Genomic DNA, 20,436 nt, shown 5'->3' with positions numbered 1-20,436 from the left:
AACAGTCAAGGACCAGGTAATCAGGCTAAGGAAGGAAGGAGGAGAGACAACAAGAAATGACCGTGAAGTATGTGAAGAACTCAACAAGAGATTCAAAGAAGTGTTCACAGAGGAGACAGAAGGGACTCCAGAAAGACGGAGAGGTGGGGCACACCACCAAGTGCTGGACACAGTGCACACAACCGAGGAAGAAGTGAAGAGGCTTCTGAGTGAGCTAGATACCTCAAAGGCAATGGGGCCAGATAACATCTCCCCATGGGTATTGAGAGAGGGAGCAGAGGCGCTATGTGTACCCCTAACAACAATATTCAATACATCTATCGAAACAGGGAGATTGCCTGAGGCATGGAAGACAGCAAATGTAGTCCCAATCTTTAAAAAAGGAGACAGACATGAAGCATTAAACTACAGACCAGTGTCACTGACATGTATAGTATGCAAAATCATGGAGAAGATTATCAGGAGAAGAGTGGTGGAACACCTAGAAAGGAATGATCTCATCAACAGCAGCCAACATGGTTTCAGGGACGGGAAATCCTGTGTCACAAACCTACTGGAGTTCTATGACATGGTGACAGCAGTAAGACAAGAGAGAGAGGGGTGGGTGGATTGCATTTTCTTGGACTGCAAGAAGGCGTTTGACACAGTTCCACACAAGAGATTGGTGCAAAAACTGGAGGACCAAGCAGGGATAACAGGGAAGGCACTACAATGGATCAGGGAATACTTGTCAGGAAGACAGCAGCGAGTCATGGTACGTGGCGAGGTGTCAGAGTGGGCACCTGTGACCAGCGGGGTCCCGCAGGGGTCAGTCCTAGGACCAGTGCTGTTTCTGGTATTTGTGAACGACATGACGGAAGGAATAGACTCTGAGGTGTCCCTGTTTGCAGATGACGTGAAGTTGATGAGAAGAATACACTCGATCGAAGACCAGGCAGAACTACAAAGGGATCTGGACAGGCTGCAGACCTGGTCCAGCAATTGGCTCCTGGAGTTCAATCCCACCAAGTGCAAAGTCATGAAGATTGGGGAAGGGCAAAGAAGGCCGCAGAGGGAGTACAGTCTAGGGGGTCAGAGACTACAAACCTCACTCAAGGAAAAAGATCTTGGGGTGAGTATAACACCAGGCACATCTCCTGAAGCGCACATCAACCAAATAACTGCTGCAGCATATGGGCGCCTAGCAAACCTCAGAACAGCATTCCGACATCTTAATAAGGAATCGTTCAGGACCCTGTACACCGTGTATGTTAGGCCCATATTGGAGTATGCGGCACCAGTTTGGAACCCACACCTAGCCAAGCACGTGAAGAAACTAGAGAAAGTGCAAAGGTTTGCAACAAGACTAGTCCCAGAGCTAAGAGGTATGTCCTACGAGGAGAGGTTAAGGGAAATCAACCTGACGACACTGGAGGACAGGAGAGATAGGGGGGACATGATAACGACATACAAAATACTGAGAGGAATTGACAAGGTGGACAAAGACAGGATGTTTCAGAGATTGGACACAGTAACAAGGGGACACAGTTGGAAGCTGAAGACACAGATGAATCACAGGGATGTTAGGAAGTATTTCTTCAGCCACAGAGTAGTCAGTAAGTGGAATAGTTTGGGAAGCGATGTAGTGGAGGCAGGATCCATACATAGCTTTAAGCAGAGGTATGATAAAGCTCACGGCTCAGGGAGAGTGACCTAGTAGCGATCAGTGAAGAGGCGGGGCCAGGAGCTCGGACTCGACCCCCGCAACCTCAACTAGGTGAGTACAACTAGGTGAGTACATGTCCAGCTAGGAACTATAGACCAATAGCTTTGCAAGAGTGCTAAGAAGCAGGATTGCAAACCACCTGGATTCCCAAAAACTGCACAATCCAGGGCAACATGGGTTCAGGGCAGGTCGCTCCTGCCTCTCACAACTACTGGATCACTATTATATGGCCTTGGATGCACTGGAAGAAAATCGTAATGCAGATGTAATATACACAAACTTTGCAAAAGCTTTTGACAAGTGCGATCATGAGTTAAAATCGGAGGCTGCCATACATAGTTTAAAGAAAAGATATGATAAAGCTCATGGAGCAGGGAGACAGTGGACCTTGTGTTGACCAGTGAAGAGGCGGGGCCAGGAGCTATGAATCGATTCCTGCAACCACAATTACATGAGTACAATTAGGTGAGTACACACACACACATATCTCAAAGGGGATGGGGCCGGATAACATCTCTCCATGGGTCCTGAGAGAGGGAGCAGAGGCTCTACGTGTACCCCTAACAACAATATTCAACATATCTATCGAAACAGGGAGATTACCTGAGTTTTGGAAGACAGCATATGTAGTCCCAATTTTTAAAAATGGAAACAGAAATGAAGCACTAAACTAGAGACCATTGTCACTGACATGTACAGTATGCAAAGTCATGAGGAAGATTATCAGGAGAAGAATGGTGGAACACCTAGAAAGGAATGAGCTCATCAACAACAGTCAACAAGGTTTCAGGGATGGGAAATCCTGTGTCACAAACCTACTGGAGTTCTATAACAGGATGACAGCAGTAAGACAAGAGAGAGAGAGAAGTGGGTAGACTGTATTTTCTTGGATTGTAAGAAGGAGTTTGACACAGTTCCACACAAGAGATTAGTGCAAAAACTGGAGGACCAGGCAGGGATAACAGGTAAGGTACTACAGTGAATCAGAGAATACTTGTCAGGAAGACAGCAACGGGTCATGATACGTGGCGAGGTATCAGAGTGGGCGCCTGTGACGAGTAGGGTTCCACAAGGGTCAGTCCTAGGACCAGTGCTGTTTCTGGTATTTGTGAAAGACATGACGGAAGGAATCGACTCCGAGGTGTCCCTGTTTGCAGGTGATGTGAAGTTGATGAGAAAAATTCAATCGGACGAGGACCAGGCAGAACTTCAAAGGGATCTGGACGACCTGCAGTCCTGGTCCAGCAACTGGCTCCTGGAGTTCTACCCCACCAAATGCAAAGTCATGAAGATTGGTGAAGGGCATAGAAGACCTCAGACGGAGTACAGTTTAGGGGGCCAGAGACTACAAACCTCACTCAAGGAAAAAGATCTTGGGTGAGTATAACACCAGGCAAATCTCCTGAAGCGCACATCAACCAAATAACTGCTGCAGCATATGGGCGCCTAGCAAACCTCAGAACAGCATTCCGACATCTTAATAAGGAATTGTTCAGGACTCTGTACACTGTATACGTTAGGCCCATATTGGAGTATGCAGCACCAGTTTGGAACCCACCTAGCCAAGCACGCAAAGAAACTAGAGAAAGTGCAAAGGTTTGCAACAAGACTAGTCCCAGAGCTAAGGGATATGTCCTACTAGGAAAGGTTAAAAAAAATCGACCTAACGACACTGGAGGACAGGAGAGATAGGGAAGACATGATAACGACATATAAAATGCTGAGAGGAATTGACAAGGTGGACAGAGACAGAATGAGCTAGAGATGGAACACAGCAACAAGGGGACACAATTGGAAGTTGAAGACTCTGATGAATCACAGGGATGTTAGGAAGTATTTCTTCAGCCACAGAGTAGTCAGGAAGTGGAATAGTTTGGGAAGCGATGTAGTGGAGGCAGAATCCATTCATAGCTATAAGAAGAGGTTTGATGAAGCTCATGGAGCAGGGAGAGTGACCCAGTAGCGGCTAGCGAAGAGGCGGGGCCAGGAGCTATGAATCGACCCTTGCAACCACAAATAGGTGAGTACACATACATACACACACACACACACACACACACACACACACACACACACACACACACACACACACACACACACACACACACACACACACACACACGCACATATCCTTCTAACTCACAGGTTTGCTACATTGTCTCTCAATGATTTCATAATTACTTCTTCTAGTGTTCTCCATCTCTTCTGTCAAGGTTTTCTAAACATTGCTCCAAACAATGGAGCAGAACTCTTCTCCAGGCTGAGGGACTGACCACCTCAGACTACCTTCTTCTCCTGGATGAGGGACTAACCACCTCAAACTACCTTCTTCTCCAGGCTGAGAGACTGACCACCTCAAAACTTAGTTTACGACAGTCATGAACTGTATTTCTTCGTCTTTTCAACTCTGCTACTTCTGCTGCCTCCTCTGTTTGATTAATGAAGCCTACCATTTAGGCGAAACTTTTCGAACAAGGATACCTAACTGTTGGACTTGTGTCTTAATAATTATCAGCTTGTTGGTACTGTGTATTACTGTCATTTTGACTGAGAAAGAGTACTGACTATGTAGGCGAAACGTTTCAGTCAACAGTAAAGGCACTCAAGTGTTACGCATGTGCCTCACTCTTCATCTTGTCGGTATTAAATACCATTGTCTACATACTTGTCTTCTTTTTAAAAGAATTTTACCTGTCATCACTACACAGTTATACCACCTGAAATAGGACTGGGATTAAATACAGGATATATTCAAACATAATTCTGGTTCAGTCCTGCGGTACTCTACGGACTTCACTCTTTTCTTATACAATATTTATATATTAGATAAATGAAAGATGTATTATGTTTACCACATAAGATTTAGCAGACAGAACGTTTCTTGTATCTTAACGTGTAGGTTCGGGAAGGGGCTGACGCCAGTGCTGATGGTGTCGATCCCGTGTTCCGGCAGTACTTGGCTCCGCTACATGATAGAGGGAGCCACTGGCTTTTTCATAGGCTCTAACTACAATGATACAATACTCTACAATGCCGGTGAGTAAGCATTGTCGAGCTTCAGTCTGTATGATTTATTCTGTAAAGTAAAAGGACACAAGTGCAACTAATGTGACATTTTATTGTGGCAACGTTTCGCTCTCCAAGAGCTTTATCAAGCCATGGCTTGATAAAGCTCCTGGAGAGCGAAACGTTGCCACAATAAAATGTCACATTAGTTGCACTTGTGTCCTTTTACTTTACATATTGTCGGTAATTCTACCAACTTTATTACATGATTTATTCTCTTGTATGTATGTAATTACTATATGAAACAATTCAAATCCCCGGAAAATGAGACATGCATAATTTAAACCATTACTAAATGAGACGTATAGTTAGTCTTAATAAAGAGAGCTAGAAAATCAGCAGAGAGATGTTAGGTGTAACCCAGGAAGGTAGGTTAAGGTCATTAGTAGGAAATGAGTCGACGAGGCCATTCGTTGAATGTGTGAGGAAGGTTGGATATGAGAAGCTTAAGCCTAATATGGGACAGTAGGTCGACTAATGAAATTAATTAAGACACACGTGTAACATCTGATTATCTTTATTATAGACGTTTCGCCTTCCAATGGCTTTATCAATACAGATTCTAGGACATAATTAGAAGATAGTAGAACTATATACAAAGGATGAGGTAATCAATTCCTCAGCTTTGGAGTTGGTGTGGAGAGCACCGTGGTTGTAGAGATTCTGAAGTAAAGGCAAAGAGACTGGCGCTTATATAGGCGTCAGTGGATAGGGACGTGTAGCAGACGAGGGCATAGTCACTGGTAGGCGGGATTCCCCAGTGGAAATAAGTCATACCCAAAGGGCTGGGTTAGTTGTAGTAGAAATGAAGAAGGTCTGTAGGTCAACTACAGTGCTCCTCCATTCTTGTGTCACCTGATTGTGTCACGCAGATTAACATTTTGGGGACTGTACTTAATTTATAACTACCAGGAAATAAGTATATTTACATGTGATTGAGTAAATACGGCTGATGATCTAATGTAAACAAGGGTGGGCAAGTTGGTTGTTATTTTTGTAAATAAGCCTCTGTATCAGTTATAAATAAGGATGGTCACGTGTTTTAGTGATTGAAGGTCTGTTGAAAAATCAAGGAATGTTTTGTGACAGTTTGTTATTATTGGAAAATTAGAAATATAAAAAAAATAAGGAAAGATAAAAATAATGTTTGATAGGTTGATAGGGATAGGCCGAAAACAGTTAAGTTAGAAAGTTATATTTTGTAATTACCATTGTCGTTTCAAATATATAGATGTTCCGACTTGCTTTTTATTGTTTACCAGAAGTTTTGTATTCATTAACGTATTTAACAATTTCGATGTTAATTACTGGAAAATATCCAAATATAAACTAAAATTGTACAAAATATCAGTACTTTTAAAGGGTGTGAAACAGAAACACATCTGTAGCAAATTGTATATGAAGAGCACGTTTTATACTGTGTCATGTTGGATGGGGTTGTGATGATGGATGGGGTTGTGATGATGGATGGGGTTGTGATGATGGTGGGGTTGTGATGATGGTGGGGTTGTGATGATGGTGGGGTTGTGATGATGGTGGGGTTGTGATGGTGGGGTTGTGATGATAATGGGGTTGTGATGATGGATGGGGTTGTGATGATGGTGGGGTTGTGATGATGGTGGGGTTGTGATGATGGATGGGGTTGTGATGATGGTGGGGTTGTGATGATGGTGGGGTTGTGATGATGGATGGGGTTGTGATGATGGTGGGGTTGTGATGATGGTGGGGTTGTGATGGTGGGGTTGTGATGATGGTGGGGTTGTGATGATGGATGGGGTTGTGATGATGGATGGGGTTGTGATGATGGTGGGGTTGTGATGATGATGGGGTTGTGATGATGGTGGGGTTGTGATGATGGTGGGGTTGTGATGATGTGTAGGGTTGTGATGATGGTGGGGTTGTGATGATGGTGGGGTTGTGATGTTGGATGGGGTTGTGATGATGGTGGGGTTGTGATGATGGTGGGGTTGTGATGATGGTGGGGTTGTGATGATGGTGGGGTTGTGATGATGGGTGGTGTTGTGATGATGGATGGGGTTGTGATGATGGATGGGGTTGTGATGATGGATGGGGTTGTGATGATGGTGGGGTTGTGATGATGGTGGGGTTGTGATGATGGTGGGGTTGTGATGATGGATGGAGTTGTGATGATGGATGGGGTTGTGATGATGGATGGGGTTGTGATGATGAATGGGGTTGTGATGATATGTGGGGTTATGATGATGGATGGGGTTGTGATGATGGTGGGGTTGTGATGATGGATGGGGTTGTGATGATGGATGGGGTTGTGATGATGGATGGGGTTGTGATGATGGATGGGGTTGTGATGATGGATGGGGTTGTGATGATGGTGGGGTTGTGATGATGGATGGGGTTGTGATGATTTATGGGGTTGTGATGATGGATGAGGTTGTGATGATGAATGGGGTTGTGATGATGGATGGGGTTGTGTTTATGAATGGAGTTGTGATGAATGCGGTTGTGATGATGGATGGGGTTGTGATGATTGGTGTGGTTGTGATGATGGATGGGGTTGTGATGATGAATAGGGTTGTGATGATGGATGGGGTTGTGATGATGGATGGGGTTGTGATGATGGGTGGGGTTGTGATGATGGATGGGTTGTGATGATGGATGGGGTTGTGAAGATGAATGGGGTTGTGATGATGGATGGGGTTGTGATGATGGTTGGGTTGTGATGATGGATGGGGTTGTGATGATGGATGGGGTTGTGATGACGGGTGGGTTAGTGATGATGGATGGGGTTGTGATGATGAATGTGTTGTCATGCTGATAGACGTTGTGATATTTGATGGGGTTGTGATGATGGATAGGGTTGTGATGATGGATGGGGTTGTGATGATGGTGGGGATGTGATGATGGATGGGGTTGTGATGATGGATGGGGTTGTGATGATGGATGGGGTTGTGATGATGGATGGGGTTGTGATGATGGATGGGGTTGTGATGATGGATGGGGTTGTGATGATGGATGGGGTTGTGATGATTGATGGGGTTGTGATGATGGATGGGGTTGTGATGATTGATAGGGTGGGGTTGTGATGATGATGTTGTGATGGGGTTGTGATGATGGATGGGGTTGTGATGATGGACGGGGTTGTGATGATGGATGGGGTTGTGATGATGGATGGGGTTGTAATGATGGATGGGGTTGTGATGATGGATGGGGTTGTAATGATGGATGGGGTTGTGATGATGGATGGGGTTGTGATGATGGATGGGGTTGTGATGATGGATGGGGTTGATGGATGGGGTTGTGATGATGGATGGGGTTGTGATGATGGATGGGGTTGTGATGATGGATGGGGTTGTGATGATGGATGGGGTTGTGATGATGGATGGGGTTGTGATGATGGATGGGGTTGTGATGATGGGTGGGGTTGTGATGATGGATGGGGTTGTGATGATGAATGGGGTTGTGATGATGGATGGGGTTGTGATGATGGATGGGGTTGTGATGATGAGTCGGGTTGTGATGATGGGTGGGGTTGTGATGATGGATTGGGTTATGATGGACGGGGTTGTGATGAAGGTGGGGTTGTTAAGATGGATGGGGTTGTGATGATGAATGGGGTTTTGATGATGGATGGGGATGTGATGATGAATAGGGTTGTGATGATGGATGCGGTTGTGATGATGGAAGGGGTTGTAATCACGGATAAGGTTGTGATGATTGATGGGGTTGTGATGATGGATGGGGTTGTGATGATGGATGGGGTTGTAATGCTGGATGGGGTTGTGATGATGGATGGAGTTGTGATGATGGATTGGGTTGTGATGATGGATGGGGTTGTGATGATGGATGGGGTTGTGATGATGGATGGGGTTGTGATGATGGATGGGGTTGTGATGATGAATGGGGTTGTGATGATGGATGTGGTTGTGATGATGGATGAGGTTGTGATGATGGGTGGGGTTGTGATGATTGATGGGGTTGTGATGATGGATGGGTTGTGATGATGGATAGGGTTGTGATGATTGATGGGTTGTGATGATGGATGGCGTTGTGATGATGGATGACGTTGTGATAATGGGTGGGGTTATGATGGATGGGGTTGTGATGAAGGATGGGGTTGTGGATGGATGTTGTGATGATGGATGGGGTTGTGATGATGGATGGGGTTGATGATGATGGGTTGTGATGGATGGGGTTGTGATGATGGATGGGGTTGTGATGATGGATGGGGTTGTAATGCTGGATGGGGTTGTGATGATGGATGGAGTTGTGATGATGGATTGGGTTGTGATGATGGATGGGGTTGTGATGATGATTGATGTTGTGATGATGGATGGGGTTGTGATGATGGATGGTTTTATGAAGATGGGTGGGGTTGTAATGCTGGATGGGGTTGTGATGATGGATGGGGTTGTGATGATGGATGGGGTTGTGATGATGAATGGGGTTGTGATGATGGATGGAGTTGTGATGATGGATGGGGTTGTGATAATAGGTGGGGTTTTGATGATGGATGTGGTTGTGATGATGGTGGGGTTGTGATGATGGATGGGGTTGTGATGATGGGTTGGGTTATGATGGACGGGGTTGTGATGAAGGTGGGGTTGTGATGATGGATGGGGTTGTGATGATGAATGGGGTTTTGATGATGGATGGGGTTGTGATGATGAATGGGGTTGTGATGATGGATGGGGTTGTGATGATGGATGGGGTTGTGATGATGGATGGGGTTGTGATGATGGATGGGGTTGTGATGATGGATGGGGTTGTGATGATGGATGGGGTTGTGATGATGGATGGGGTTGTGATGATGGATGGGGTTGTGATGATGGATGGGGTTGTGATGATGGATGGGGTTGTGATGATGGATGGGGTTGTGATGATGGATGGAGTTGTGATGATGGATGGGGTTGTGATGATGGATGGGGTTGTGATGATGGGTGGGGTGTGGATGATGAATGGGGTTGTGATGATGGATGGGGTTGTGATGATGGATGGGGTTGTGATGATGGATGGGGTTGTGATGATGGATGGGGTTGTGATGATGGATGGGGTTGTGATGATGGATGGGGTTGTGATGATGGATGGGGTTGTGATGATGAATGGGGTTGTGATGATGGATGGAGTTGTGATGATGGATTGGGTTGTGATGATGGGTTGGGTTATGATGGACGGGGTTGTGATGATGGTGGGGTTGTGATGATGGATGGGGTTTTGATGATGAATGGGTTTGTGATGATGGATAGGGTTGTGATGATGGATGGGGTTGTGATGATGAATGGGGTTGTGATGATATATGGAGTTGTGATGATGGATAGGGCTGAGATGATGGATTGGGTTGTGATGATGGATGGGGATGTAATGACGGATGGGGTTGTGATGATGTATGGAGTTGTGATGATGGATGGGGTTGTGATGATGGGTTGGGTTGTGATGATGGATGGGGTTGTGATGATGGATGGGGTTGTGATGATGGATGGGGTTGTGATGATGGATAGGGTTGTGATGATGGATGGGGTTGTGATAATGGATGGGGTTGTGATGATGGATGGGGTTGTGATGATGGATAGGGTTGTGATGATGGATGGGGTTGTAATGATGGATGAGCATGTGATGATGGATAGGGTTGTGATGATGGATGGGGTTGTGATGATGAATAGGGTTGTGATGATGGATGAGGTTGTGATGATGGATGGGGTTGTGATGATGGATGGGGTTGTGATGATGGATGGGGTTGTGATGATGGATGGGGTTGTGATGATGGATGGGGTTGTGATGATGGATGGGGTTGTGATGATGGATGGGTTGTGATGATGGATGGGGTTGTGATGTTGGATGGGGTTGTGATGATGGATGGGGTTATGATGATGGATGGGGTTGTGATGATGGTGGGGTTGTGATGATGGATGGGGTTGTGATGATGAATGGGGTTGTGATGTTGGATGGGGTTGTGATAATGGATGGGGTTGTGATGATGGATGGGTTGTGATGATGGATGGGGTTGTGATGATGGGAGGGGTTGTGATGATGGATGGGGTTGTGATGATGGATGGGGTTGTGATGATGGATGGGGTTGTGATGATTGGTGTGGTTGTGATGATGGATGGTGTTGTGATGATGAATGGGGTTGTGATGATGGATGGAGTTGTGATGATGGATGGGGTTGTGATAATAGGTGGGGTTATGATGTTGGAAGTGGTTGTGATGGTTGGGTTGTGATGATGGATGGGGTTGTGATGATGAATGGGGATGTGGTTTTGGATGGGGTTGTGATGATGGGTGGGGTTGTGATGATGGATGGGGTTGTGATGATGGGTGGGGTTGTGATGACTGATGGGGTTGTGATGATGGATGGGGTTGTGATGATGGATGGGGTTGTGATGATGGATGGGGTTGTGATGATGGATGGGGTTGTGATGATGGATGGCATTGTGATGATGAATGGGGTTGTGATGATGGATGGGGTTGTGATGATTTATGGGGTTGTGATGATGTATGGGGTTGTGATGATGAATGGGGTTGTGATGATAGAAGGGGTTCAATGATGGATGGGGTTGTGATGATGAATGGGGTTGTGATGTTGGATGGGGTTGTGATGATGCATAAGTTTGTGATGATGGGTCTGGTTGTGATGATTGACGAGGTTGTGATGATGAATGGGGTTGTGATGAGTGACGGGGTTGTGATGATGGATGGGGTTGTGATGATGGATGGGGTTGTGATGATGGATGGGGTTGTGATGATGGATGGGGTTGTGATGATGGATGAGGTTGTGATGATGGATGGGGTTGTGATGATGGATGGGGTTGTGATTATGGATGGGTTGTGATGATGAATTGGGTTGTGATGATGGATGGGGTTGTAATGTTTAATTATGTTGTGATGATGGATGGGGTTGTGATGATGGATGGGGTTATGATGATGGATGGGGTTGTTATGATGGATGGGGTTGTGAGGATGGATGGGGTTGTGATGATGGATGGGGTTGTGATGATGGATGGGGTTGTGATGATGGATGGGGTTCTGATGATGATGATGATGGATGGGGTTGTGATGATGGATGGGGTTGTGATGATGGATGGGGTTGTGATGATGGGTGGGGTTGTGATGATGGATGGGGTTGTGATGATGGATGGGCTTGTGATGATGGATGGGGTTGTGAAGATGGATGGGGTTGTGATGATGGGGGGGTGTGAATGGATGGGGTTGTGATGATGGATGGGGTTGTGATGATGGATGGGGTTGTGATGATGGGTGGGGTTGTGATGATGGATGGGGTTGTGATGATGGATGGGGTTGTGATGATGGATGGGGTTGTGATGATGGATGGGGTTGTGATGATGGATGGGGTTGTGATGATGGATGGGGTTGTGATGATGGATGGGGTTGTGATGATGGATGGGGTTGTGATGATGGATGGGGTTGTGATGATGAATGGGGTTGTGATGATGGATGGGGTTGTGATGATGGATGAGGTTGTGACGATGAATGGGGTTGTGATGATGGATGGGGTTGTAATGATGGGAGGGGTTGTGAGGATGGATGAGGTTGTGATGATGGGTGGAGTTGTGATGATGGATATGGTTGTGATGATGGACGGGGTTGTGATGATGGATGAGGTTGTGATGATTGACGGTGTTTTGATGATGGATGTGGTTGTGATGATGGATGAGGTTGAGATAATGCATGGGGTTGTAATGATAGATGGGGTTGTGATGATGGAAGGGGTTGTAATGATGGATGGGGTTGTGATGATGGATAGGGTTGTAATAATGGATGGGGTTGTGATGATGAATGGGCTTGTGATGATGGATGGGGTTGTGATGATGGATGGGGTTGTGATGAAGGATGGGGTTGTGATGATTAATGAGGTTGTGATGATGGATGGGGTTGTGATGATAGATAGGGTTGTGATGATGGATGGGGTTGTGATGATGGATGGGGTTGTGATGATGGAAGGGTTGTTATGATGATGGAAGGGGTTGTAATCACGGATAAGGTTTTGATGATTGATGGGGTTGTGATGATGGATGGGGTTGTGATAATGGGTGTGGTTGTGATGACGGATGGGGTTGTGATGATGGGTGGGGTTGTGATGAAGGATGGGGCAGTGATGATGGATGGGGATGTGATGATGGGTGTCTTTGTGATGATGGATGGGGTTGTGATGACGGGTGGGTTTGTGATGAAGGATGGGGTTGTGATGATGCATGGGGTTGTGATAATGGGTGTGGTTGTGATGATGGATGGGGTTGTGATGATGGATGGTGTTGTGATGTTGGGTGGGGTTGTGATGATGGATGGGGTTGTGATGATGGATGGGGTTGTGATTATCGGTGGCGTTGTGATGATGGATGGGGTTGTGATGATGGATGGGGTTGTGATGATAGGTGTGGTTGAGATGATGGATGGGGTTGTGATGATGGATGGGGTTGTGATGATGGAGAGGGTTGTGATAATGGATGGGGTTGTGATGATGAATGGGGTTGTGATGATGGATGGGGTTGTGATGAAGGATGGGGTTGTGATGATGCATGGGGTTGTGATGATGGATGGAGTTGTGATGATGGGTGGGGTTGTGATGATGGATGGGGTTGTGATGATGGATGGGGTTGTGATGATGGGAGGGGTTGTGATGATGGATGGGGTTGTGATGATGGATGGGGTTGTGATGATGGGTGGGGTTGTGATGATGGATGGGGTTGTGATGATGGTAAGGGTGTGATGATGGATGGGTTGTGATGATGGAAGAGGTGTAATGATGGATGGGGTTGTGATGATGGATAGGGTTGTGATGATGGATGGGGTTGTGATGATGGATGGGGTTGTGATGATGGGTGTGGTTGTGATGATGGATGGGGTTGTGATGATAAGTGGGGTTGTTATGATGGATGAGGTTGTGATGATGGATAGGGCTGTGATAAAGGCGTGGGTGTGATGATGGATGGGGTTGTGATGATGGGTGGGGTTGTTATGATGGATGGGGTTGTGATGATGGATGGAGTTGTGATGATGGATGGGGTTGTGATGATGGATGGGGTTGTGATGATGGATGGGGTTGTGATGATGTATGGGGTTGTGATGATGGATGGGGTTGTGATGATGGATGGGGTTGTGATGATGGATGGGGTTGTGATGATGGATGGGGTTGTGATGATGGATGGGGTTGTGATGATGGATGGGGTTGTGATGATGGATGGGGTTGTGATGATGGTGAGGATGTGATGATGGATAGGGCTGAGATGATGGATTGGGTTTGTGATGATGGATGGGTTTGTGATGATGGATGGGGTTGTAATGATGGATAAGGATGTGATGATGGGTAGGGTTGTGATGATGGATGGGGTTGTGATGATGAATAGGTTTGTGATGATGGATGATGTGACGATGAATGGGGGTGTGATAATGGTTGGGTTGTGATGATGGATTGGGTTGTGATGATGGATGAGGTTGTGATGATGGATTGAGTTGTGATGATGGATGGTGTTGTGATGATGAATGGGGTTGTGATGATGGATGGGGTTGTGATTATGAATGGAGTTGTGATGATGAATGCGGTTGTGATCATGGATGGGGTTGTGATGATTGGTGTGGTTGTGATGATGGATGGTGTTGTGATGATGAATGGGGTTGTGATGATGGATGGAGTTGTGATGATGGATGGGGTTGTGATGTTGGATGGGGTTGTGATGATGGATTGGGTTGTAATGATGGATGGGGTTGTGATGATGGATGGGGTTGTAATGATGGATGGGGTTGTGATGATGGATAGGGTTGTGATGATGGATGGGGTTGTGAGGATGGATGGGGTTGTGATGATGAATGAGGTTGTGATGAAGGATTGGGTTGCAATGATGGATGGGATTGTGATGATGGATGAGGTTGTGATGATGTATGGGGTTGTAATGATGAATGGGATTGTGATGATAGAAGGGGTTGTGATGATGGATGGGGTTGTGATGTTGAATAGGGTTGTGATGATGGATGGGGTTGGGATGATGAATGGGGTTGTGATGATGGATGGGGTTGTGATGATGAATGGGGTTGTAATGACTGATGGGATTGTGATGATGAATGAGGTTGTGATGATGGATGGGTTTGTGATGATGGATGGGGTTGTAATGTTGGATGGGGTTGTGAAGATGGATGGGGTTGTAATAATGGATGGAGTTGTGATGATGGATGGGGTTGTGATGATAGATGGAGTTGTGATTATGGATGGGGTTCTGATGATGAATGGGGTTGTGATGATGGGAGGGATTGTGATGATGGATGGGGTTGTGATGATGAATGGTGTTGTGAAGATGGATGGGGTTGTGATGATGGATAGGGTTGTGATGATGGATGGGGTTGTGATGATGAATGATGTGATGATGAATTGGGTTGTGATGATGGATGGGGTTGTGATGATGGATGGGGTTGTGATGATGGATGGGGTTGTGATGATGGATGGGGTTGTGATGATGGGTGGGGTTGTGATGATGGATGGGGTTGTGATGATGAATGGGGTTGTGATGATGGATGGGGTTGTGATGATGGATGGGGTTGTGATTATGGATGGGTTGTGATGATGAATTGGGTTGTGATGATGAATAGGGTTGTGATGATGAATGGGGTTGTGATGATATATGGAGTTGTGATGATGGATGGGGTTGTGATGATGGATTGGGTTGTGATGATGGATGGGGTTGTAATGACGGATGAGGTTGTGATGATGGATGGGGTTGTGATGATGGATGGGGTTGTGATGATGGATGGGGTTGTGATGTTGGATGGGGTTGTGATGATGGATGGGGTTGTGATGATGGATAGGGTTGTGATGATGGATGGGGTTGTGATGATGGATGGGATTGTGATGATGGATGGGGATGTGATGATTGATTGGGTTGTGTTGATAAATAGGGTTGTGATGATGGATGGGGTTATGATGATGGATGGGGTTTTAATGATGCATGGGGTGGTGATGATGGATAGGGTTGTGATGATGGATGGGGTTGTGATGAATAATGGGGTTGTGATGATATATGGAGTTGTGATGATGATGATGATGGGGTTGTGATGATGGATGGGGTTGTGATAATGAATGGGTTTGTGATGATGGATGGGGTTGTGATGATGGATGGGGTTGTGATGATGGATGGGGTTGTGATGATGGATGGGGTTGTGATGATGAATGGGGTTGTGATGATGGATGGGGTTGTGATGATGGATGGGGTTGTGATGATGGATGGGGTTGTGATGATGGATGGGGTTGTAATGACGGATGGGGTTGTGATGATGGATGGGGTTGTGATGATGGATGGGGTTGTGATGATGGATGGGGTTGTGATGATGGATGGGGTTGTGATGATGGATGGGGTTGTGATGATGGATGGGGTTGTGATGATGGATGGGGTTGTGATGATGGATGGGGTTGTGATGATGAATGGGGTTGTGATGATTGATGGAGTTGTGATGATGAATGGAGTTGTGATGATGGATGGGGTTGTGATGATGGATGGGGTTGTGATGATGGGTGGGGTTTGTGAGGATGGATGAGGTTGTCATGATGGATGGGGTTTTGATGATGGATGGGGTTGTGATTATGGGTGTGGTTGTGATGATGGATGAAGTTGTGGTGATGGATGGAGTTGTGATGATGGGTGGTGTTGTGATGATGGATTTGGTTGTGATGATGGATGGGGTTGTGATAATGGGTGTGGTTGTGATGACGGATGGGGTTGTGATGATGGGTGGGGTTGTGATGAAGGATGGGGCAGTGATGATGGATGGGGATGTGATGATGGGAGGGGTTGTGATGATGTGATGATGGTGGGGTTGTGATGAATGGGGTTGTGATGATGGATGGGGTTGTGATGATGGATGGGGTTGTGATGATGGATGGGGTTGTGATGATTGATGGGGTTGTGATGATGGATGGGGTTGTGATGATGGATGGGGTTGTGATGATGGATGGGGTTGTGATGATGGATGGGGTTGTGATGATGGATGGGGTTGTGATGATGGATGGGGTTGTGATGATGGATGGGGTTGTGATGATGGATGGGGTTGTGATGATGGATGGGGTTGTGATGATGGATGGGGTTGTGATGATGGATGGGGTTGTGATGAAGGATGTGTTGCGATGTGGGATGGGGTTGTGATGATGGATGGGGTTGTGATGATGGATGGGGTTGTGATGATGGATGGAGTTGTGATGATGGATGGGGTTGTGATGATGGATGGGGTTGTGATGATGGATTGGGTTGTGATGATGGATGGGGTTGTGATGATGGATGGGGTTGTGATGATGGATGGGGTTGTGATGATGGATGGGGTTGTGATGATGAATGGGGTTGTGATGTTGGATGGGGTTGTGATGATGGATGGGGTAGTGATGATGGGTGGGGTTGTGATGAATAGTAGGGTAGTGATGATGAATGGGGTTGTGATGATGGAGTTGTGATGATGAATGGAGTTGTGATGATGGATGGGGTTGTGATGATAGTGAGGGTGTGATGATGGATGGGTTGTGATGATGGAAGAGGTGTAATGATGGATGGGGTTGTGATGATGGATAGGGTTGTGATGATGGATGGGGTTGTGATGATGGATGGGGTTGTGATGATGGATAGGGTTGTGATGATGGATGGGGTTGTGATGATGGATGGCGTTGTGATGATGAATGGGGTTGAGATGATGGGTGGGGTTGTGATGCTGGGTGGGGTTGTGATGATGGATGGGGTTGTGATGATGGATAGGGTTGTGATGATGGATGGGGTTGTGATGATGGTTGGGGATGTGATGATGGATGGGTTGTGATGATGGAAGAGGTGTGATGAAGAATGGGGTAGTGATGATGGATGGAGTTGTGATGATGGATGGGGTTGTGATGATAGGTAGTATTATGATGATGGATGGGGTTGTGATGATGGTGGGGTTGTGATGATGGATGGGGTTGTGATGATGAATGGAATTGTGATGATGGATGGGGTTGTAATGTTGGATGGGGTTGTGATAGTGAATGGAAGTGTGATAATTGTTGGGGTTGTGATGATTGATGGGGTTGTGATGATGGATGGGGTTATGATGATGGATGGGGTTGTTATGATGGATGGGGTTGTGATGATGGATGGGGTTGTGATGATGGATGGGGTTGTGATGGGGTTGTAATGACGGATGTGGTTGTGATGATGGATGGGGTTGAGATGATGGATGGGGTTGTGATGATAGATGGGGTTGTGATGATGGATGGGGTTTTGATGATGGATGGGGTTGTGATGATGGATGGGGTTGCGATGATGGATGGGGTTGTGATGATGGATGGGGTTGTGATGATGGATGGGGTTGTGATGATGGATGGGGTTGTGATGATGGAAGGGGATGTGATGATGGATGGGGTTGTGATGATGGATGGGGTTGTGATGATGGGTGTGGTTGTGATGATGGATGGGGTTGTGATGATGGGAGGGGTTGTTATGATGGATGAGGTTGTGATGGATGGGGTTGTGATGATGGGGTTGTGATGATGATGATGGATGGGGGTTGTTATGATGGATGGGGTTGTGATGATGGGGGGTGAGGGGTTGTTATGTTGGATGGGGTTGTGATGATGGATGGGGTTGTGATGAAGGCGTGGGTGTGATGATGGTTGGGGTTGTGATGATGGGTGGGGTTTGTGAGGATGGATGAGGTTGTGATGATGGATGGGGTTGTGATGATGGATGGGGTTGTGATGATGGGTGTGGTTGTGATGATGGATGAGGTTGTGGTGATGGATGGGGTTGTGATGAGTGATGGGGTTGTAATGATGGATGGGGTTGTGATGATGGATGGGGTTGTGATGATGGATGGGGTTGTGATGATGGATGGGGTTGTAATGATGGATGGGGTTGTGATGATGGATGGGGTTGTGATGATGGATGGGGTTGTGATGATGGATAGGGTTGTGATGATGGATGGGGTTGTGATGATGAATGGGTTTGTGATGATGGATGGGGTTGTGATGATGGATGGGGTTGTGATGATGAATGGGGTTGTGATGATGGATGGGGTTGTGATGATGGAAGGGGTTGTGATGATTGATGGGGTTGTGATGATGGATGGGGTTGTGATGATGGATGGGGTTGTGATGATGGATGGGGTTGTGATGATGGATTGGGTTGTGATGATGGATGGGGTTGTGATGATGATTGATGTTGTGATGATGGATGGGGTTGTGATGATGGATAGGGTTGTGATGTTGGGTGGGGTTGTGATGATGGGTGGGGGTGTGAATGGATGGGGTTGTGATGATGGATGGGGTTGTGATGATGGATGGGGTTGTGATGGATGGGGTTGTGATGATTGGTGGGATTGTGATGGGGTTGTGATGATGGATGGGGTTGTAATGTTGGATTGGGTTGTGATAATGGATGGGGTTGTAATGTTTAATTATGTTGTGATGATGGGTGGAGTTGTGATGATGGATATGGTTGTGATGATGGACGGGGTTGTGATGATGGGTGTGGTTGTGATGATGGATGAGGTTGTGATGATGGGTGGGGTTGTGATGATTGATGGGGTTGTGATGATGGATGGGTTGTGATGATGGATGGGTTGTGATGATGATTGGCGTTGTGATGACGGGTTGGGTTGTGATGATTGATGGGGTTGTGATGATGGATGGTCTTGTAATGATGGATGGGGTTGTGATGATGGATTGGGTTGTGATGATGGGTGGGGGTGTGAATGGATGGGGTTGTGATGATGGATGGGGTTGTGATGATGGATGGGGTTGTGATGATGGATGGGGTTGTGATGATGGATGGGGTTGTGATGTTGGATGGCGTTGTGATGATGGATGGGGTTGTGATGATGGATGGGGTTGTGATGATTGGTGGGGTTGTGATGATGGATTGTGATGATTGATGGGGTTGTGATGATGGATGGTCTTGTAATGATGGATGGGGTTGTGATGATGGATTGGGTTGTGATGATGGGTAGTGTTGTGATGATGGATGGGGTTGTGATGATGGATGGGGTTGTGATGATGGATGGGGTTGTGATGATGGATGGGGTTGTGATGATGGATGGGGTTGTGATGATGGATGGGGTTGTGATGATGAATTGGGTTGTGATGATGGGTGTGGTTGTGATGATGGATGGGGTTGTGATGATAGGTGGGGTTATGATGATGGATGGGGTTGTGATGATGGTGGGGTTGTGATGATGGATGGCGTTGTGATGATGGATGGGGTTTGATGGATAGGGTTGTGATGATGGAATTGGTTGTGATGATGGATGGGTTGTGATAATGGATGTGGTTGTGATGATGGATGGGTTGCGATGATGGATGGCGTTGTGATGATGGATGGGGTTGTGATGATGGATGGGGTTGTGATGATGGATGGGGTTGTGATGATGGATGGGGTTGTGATGATGGATGGGGTTGTGATGATGGATGGGGTTGTAATGATGGATGGGGTTGTGATGATGGATGGGGTTGTAATGATGGATGGGGTTGTGATGATGGATGGGGTTGTGATGATTGAAGGGGTTTTGATGATGGATGTTGTAGTGATGATGGATGAGGTTGTGATGATGGATGGGGTTGTGATGATGGATGGGGTTGTGATGATGGATGGGGTTGTGATGATGGATGGGGTTGTGATGATGAATGGGGTTGTGATGATGGATGGGGTTGTGATGATGGATGGGGTTGTGATGAT

The 20,436-nt window shown here is 46.5% G+C and overlaps 1 protein-coding gene across 1 annotated transcript in view; it reads left to right on the top strand.

Moving 5' to 3' along the window:
- The window catches only part of LOC128687824 (sialate:O-sulfotransferase 1-like), a 272,949-nt gene that overhangs the window by 210,830 nt on the left and 41,683 nt on the right, over window positions 1-20,436 (top strand). The window contains exon 6 of the mRNA XM_070083814.1: window positions 4,605-4,741. Within this exon, the coding sequence (XP_069939915.1) occupies window positions 4,605-4,741 (137 nt within the window). The remainder of the gene's footprint in view (window positions 1-4,604; window positions 4,742-20,436) is intronic.

This window comes from Cherax quadricarinatus, chromosome 10 (genome assembly GCF_038502225.1).
Source record: "Cherax quadricarinatus isolate ZL_2023a chromosome 10, ASM3850222v1, whole genome shotgun sequence".
NCBI lineage: Eukaryota > Metazoa > Arthropoda > Malacostraca > Decapoda > Parastacidae > Cherax > Cherax quadricarinatus.
Note: the sequence above shows the minus strand (reverse complement) of the source record. Positions and strands in the feature narration are given on the sequence as shown.